Raw genomic sequence first — 5,543 nt, 5'->3', positions numbered from 1 at the left:
TGCCACTCTTGCTCCCGCTCTCTCTCTCTCTCTCTCTCTCTCTCTCTCTCTCTCTGTCTCTCTTTTTCGCTCCTCTCTTCTAATTTTACCTCATGCAGTGCATTTGTAAGTCGCATATGCCCTAAGCCTTCTGCCTTCATTAAATTTACGTTTCATTTTGATTTCATGTAAATTGCCTGTCGACGACACAACACCAAACCAACACCACAGCTCAAACACACATACATACACACTCTCACACACACACTCACACGACTCTCTTCGCTGCGCTGAGCAAGCGTCGCGCTGATTGGCTAACAGCGCTGAGCAAAGTGGGCGGAGCTTCAGAGCGTGAGAGCGAGCGAGAGAGAGAGAGAGAGAGAGAGAGGAAGCGAGCGCAAGTTGATAGGGCTGCAGGTGAGAGAACGGCAGGTGTTGCCACTGCAATTTGCCACTAAACAAATACGAAATTCGATATTAGATGAGATGCCAAGATACGATTGGGCTCCGACTCTGAGAGAGATGCGACCTGGAAAAGCCGACGGTGGAAATGGTAAACCAATGCAATCAACTAAATCAACTGGCAGCCAATTAGGAATTGCAGTTGGCAAGTCTTTGCGTCAAACTGTTAATAATATTAATTTAAAATATGCATTTGCTAAATTGAGTGCCGTACGCTGCCGGACCATATCATGCCATGCCATGGCATACAGTATACCCTGCCATGGCATACGATCCATACCAAGTAGCTGACACCTTAACAAAACTGAGAACTCTTCTTCGACAGAAAACGCGAGTTGGCAACTCGTTTCGTTTCGTTCAGTTTGCGGAAAATGCCTATTTTTGGCTTGGATGCTGCATGTGGAAACGGTTCGACGGATGGATGACAGGCCTGCATGCCAATCACGCGTCAATTGCACGGACCATCGCCAGCTAACTATTAAGGTAGCCAGCCACAAGTGCCCAGTCCCCATTAAGGCCGCTGCCGTGGCCGCTGTCAACGTTGATGAGTTGATTCTGTCGCTGACAGCCGATCCTTATGCAGGAGCCCAAACAGTTACAGTGCGCGCTCGTGAAGTGCAACCACTGAATACTTGGATCATGTTCAAAAAATAGTTATAATAAATTGAAGCAATTAATACCTCAACGAATTATAGAAAAATCGATCTACAATAATCTTAAATGTATTCTTTACTTTTGTAATTTCTCAGTTTTTCCCGAAGTGCGATAGAAAGAAGTATCACTGATACAATAAACTGTATATACCCTTAGGCAGGATGGGGGATAGGCAGGGGCTCGTCAGCCCCTTCCATACCTATGCAAACTAAGCCTCCAATGAAGCTTTCTTTTTGAAAAATGATACATATGCTTAGTTTAATTGATATAAATACCTCGTCTTAAATCAAAACAGAATCAGAATCGGAGCACAATATAATGTAGATAGCACAGAATTAATCAACTTAAATAAAATTGTTCTTTGGAAATCTTTGAGGTGTTTTGATTGAAAATTAAGTTATTTCTAAGATGATAACCCCTGCGAGCCTACAAGTATTTAGCAAATATCACACACTTTTCCAGTTAATAATTTTCTAGTAAAATAAGCTGGCATTCATTTTCCAGCGATCACTGTACTTGCAGCTGTTTTTGGCTAACCGCTGAAAAACCCAGTGCCAGCCCCATTCCCCAGTCAGCACATTATGTGTGACTAATGCGCAGAGCGTCTGCCGAGGGGCAAACGCCGCTTATCTCTGGGTGCCTAGCATATGTTTCGGTAGATGGTATACGTTTTTTTTTTTTTGTTTGTGTGTGGTGCTTTTCGGTTCTTTTGGTCGGTTTATGACGATCGTTGTTGACTGTAGGAATTAGGTGATATCGTAAACTCCAAAGCTGTGATAAAACCATTAACAATTTATTAGCGTGTTCGAACTTGTGTCAGCCATTTGTAGTTAGTTATGGGATCACGTGAGTCATGTCTGGCTCCCGCTCTATACCCCTCTCTCTTTAGTGTGATGGAGGGTGGGAAGGGAAGGGGGAGGGGGTGGCACTTATCAGCCTCCAATTCAATTAAGCGAACAATCAATTATGATTTGTCACGCGAGCTCCACAAAAACAAAAAAAAATGTAAAAGAACTAGAAAAAACAAAACTAGAAAAAGGTTAGCGATAGGAAATAACACAACACCCGCACAACCTTGGCCCTCCCCCGGCCAACCCACAGCTGCCCGGCCTTATCGTATGGCGGAGCGGGCCTCTCGTTTTATGTTTGACATTTCTTAATTATTGATTCTATGTTTTCGCTACCTTTTGAAGATTGGAACATGTGTTCCTGGGCACCAGCTACGAAACGGAAATGAAATTAATTGGAAAAGTGCGTTAGTTTCTTTTCTCTTTTCGAATTTCTTAAGTATTTCGAGTTTTCCAAGTTGCAAGTAGGCTTAGCCAGGCACGTACCCGATGTTCCATATGGAGACGGGCACGCACGCATTCTCAGTTATCGTGTTCAAGGAGAGAGAGTCGGTGCTAGCATAAGTTCAAAAATAAATATATATACACACATATATATATATCTATTTTGCTCGTTCACAAATATATTGGAACAATTCACAAAAACAAAAACAAAAAACAAAAACACATAGAAACCAACTGAAATATGTTCCGTTCGTACGTGCGTGAGGCGGTGCGCTCCAGCCGGGCATTCGCCCGTGCCTACTCGAAGGATGTGGCGTTCGGTGCGGAGGCTCGGGCGAGAATGTTGCGGGGCGTCGATATGCTGACGGATGCGGTAGCCGTGACGATGGGCCCCAAGGGACGCAGCGTGATACTGGAGCGACCCTGGACATCGCCCAAGATCACGAAGGATGGCGTCTCGGTGGCGCGCGCCATTTCGCTAAAGGATCAGCACATGCAGCTGGGTGCACGCCTGGTGCAGGATGTGGCGGACAATACAAATCAGGCGGCCGGAGATGGCACCACAACGGCCACGGTGCTGGCGCGCTGCATTGCCAAGGAGGGCTTCCAGCATATTACGCGGGGCGCCAATCCTGTCGAGATACGACGAGGCATCATGCTGGCCGTCGACCATGTCAAACGGAAGCTGAAGGCAATGTCGCGTCCGGTGGAGACACGCGAGGAGATCGAACAGGTCGCCACAATATCGGCGAATGGCGATGCCGAGATCGGTCGCCTGATCGCGGACGCAACGGATCGGGTGGGCCGGACGGGCACCATTACCGTCAAGGAGGGCAAACGGCTCAAGGATGAGATGGAGGTGCTCCAAGGCCTGCAGTTCGACAAGGGCTACATCTCGCCGTTCTTTGTAAACACACCTAAAGGCGCCAAGGTAGAGTATGCCAATGCCTACGTCCTGATCACCCTCAAGAAGATTAAATCCCTTAAGCAAATTGTGCGCGGCTTGGAGCAATCGCTGCGCCAGCGACGCCCGCTGCTCATCATTGCCGAGGACATTGATGGCGAGGCGCTCAACGCTCTGGTGCTTAACCGGCTCAAGGTTGGCCTACAGGTGTGCGCCGTGAAGGCGCCCGCCTATGGCGAGTACCGCAAGGAGATGTTGGGAGACATTGCCGCCGCGACGGGGGCAACGGTGTTTGGGGATGACATCAACTACGCCAAGATTGAGGAGGCCAAGATAGAGGACTTTGGCCAGGTGGGCGAGCTCGTGGTCAGCAAGGACTCGACCATGCTGCTGCAGAGTCAGGGCAAGCCAGAGCTGCTGAAGCGTCGCATCCAGGAGCTGCAGGATGAACTGCACGATCCGGCTACCAAGCCCGAGCAGAAGGAACGCCTGCGGGCGCGCATCTCGGTGCTCACCAATGGTGTCGCTGTCATCCACATTGGCGGCACAAGTGAGGTGGAGGTCGGCGAGAAGCGGGATCGTGTCAACGATGCCCTTAACGCCACACGAGCGGCCATCGAGGAGGGCATTGTGCCCGGCGGCGGCACCGCCCTGCTGCGCTGCATACCCAGCCTGCAGCGACTGCAGCCGGACAACGAGGATCTCAAGAATGGCATCAAAATTATCTGCTCGGCCCTGCGCATACCCTGCATGACCATTGCCGCAAATGCTGGCGTCGATGCGGCCATGGTGGTGGCCCGGGTGCTCAACGGCGAGGGTGACTTTGGCTACGATGCCATGAAGGACGAATATGGGAATCTCTTTGAAAAGGGCATCATTGATCCCACCAAGGTGGTGCGCACCGCCATACAGGATGCGGCGGGCGTGGCATCGCTCTTGAGCACCACCGAGGTGGTCATCACAGAGGTGCGCAATCAGGATCCCTTGGGTGCTCTGGCAGGCGACGGCGGTGGCGGGCTGGAGGAAGCACTGGGCGGCTTGGATCTAGGCGGCATGGGCGGCATGGAGGCTCTGTCTGCACTGGGCGGCATGGGCGGCATGGGCATGGGCGGCATGGGCATGGGCGGCATGAGCAAGGCCGAGGAGATGAACAAGGCCGTCCAGAGCATAGCCGGCATGGAGGATGTCACTGTGCACGATATCGACAGCAGTCAGTTATAGAACGTCCCCCCCTTCCCCCTCTCTCTCTCTATCGTATCCCTACTGTATTTTGTGTGTTTGTGTCTTTTCTTTTGTGGTTGTGTACCAAATTCCTGTTGATTTGCTGCCCGAATAAAGAAAAATTCTTTACAGTGCGCCAAATGGAGATCTCAACCGGGTAAAGAAAGGGACATGGGCTGGCGCGCCGTGGACGTGCAACAAGCTGTGACCCAGTGAACCTGCGCTTGTAATGCTATCAATAATTAAGTGCCGCTGCCACCTCAATGGACAACGGACACAGACATGTGGACAGCTGATGGAGCCGAGACATGGGCTGCTTAATAAGCGGCGTCTGCTGCATAAATTTCCACCAAAAACAGGAGAAACTCATATAAAATTGATGGCAACGAACTCTATATGCTCTGCGAATGGGAAATATGCCTAGCCCCAATGGAATAACTGTTGCTTATCAATTCGCTTAAAATTCTTGTTTAGACTATCGAAAATCGGTTCTTAAACACCTTACCTTAAATTAATTGTGAGATTAGTTGTGCTCTAGCATCCTTTTAGAAATCTGCCTTTGAACGAATTATGTTTATATATAGTATCTAATATAATTGTTAAATATAGAATTGAGCTATTGAATGTTTAATGAATTTCCTGAATTTAATCGAAGGCGTAATTAAATATCTATCGTAAATTCTGTTGGAAATCTAAGAAACGAGAAAAATGTCCTACAATTGTTAGAAATAAATTAACCGAACGATTGCTATCATCGCGATTCCTGGAATTATGATATCTTGTGGCATTCGCTGCCACAGGCACAGTAAGTATTCGCCAAGCGGAAGAGTTAGCCTTGCTAAATCCAGATTCCATGAAACCGGCAAACCTTGGGATCACCCAAGATTCTAAGGTCGACTGCGAATATAGCCCCATGAGAATAATTATAATATGGATTTCGCTGGGGCAGTCAAAGTCAGTTGGAAAACGAAGCTAGCTTTTGTTAGGGCATTTGGAGAAACGGAGTCTGTTGTTCACTTTTGAATGCGCAC

The 5,543-nt window shown here is 48.6% G+C and overlaps 1 protein-coding gene across 1 annotated transcript; it reads left to right on the top strand.

Moving 5' to 3' along the window:
* Positions 1 to 2,475: 2,475 nt before the first annotated feature.
* Positions 2,476 to 4,644, top strand: LOC115765920 (60 kDa heat shock protein homolog 1, mitochondrial). The gene has a single exon (XM_030709664.1). The coding sequence runs from the start codon at positions 2,629 to 2,631 to the stop codon at positions 4,510 to 4,512; it is 1,884 nt and encodes a 627-aa protein (XP_030565524.1). The 5' UTR covers positions 2,476 to 2,628; the 3' UTR covers positions 4,513 to 4,644.
* Positions 4,645 to 5,543: the final 899 nt, after the last annotated feature.

Source organism: Drosophila novamexicana, unplaced genomic scaffold (genome assembly GCF_003285875.2).
Source record: "Drosophila novamexicana strain 15010-1031.04,08,12 unplaced genomic scaffold, DnovRS2.1 tig00001059-arrow-arrow-pilon, whole genome shotgun sequence".
In the NCBI taxonomy this organism is placed as follows: Eukaryota; Metazoa; Arthropoda; class Insecta; order Diptera; family Drosophilidae; genus Drosophila; species Drosophila novamexicana.
This window is presented reverse-complemented; position numbering and strand designations above follow the sequence as displayed.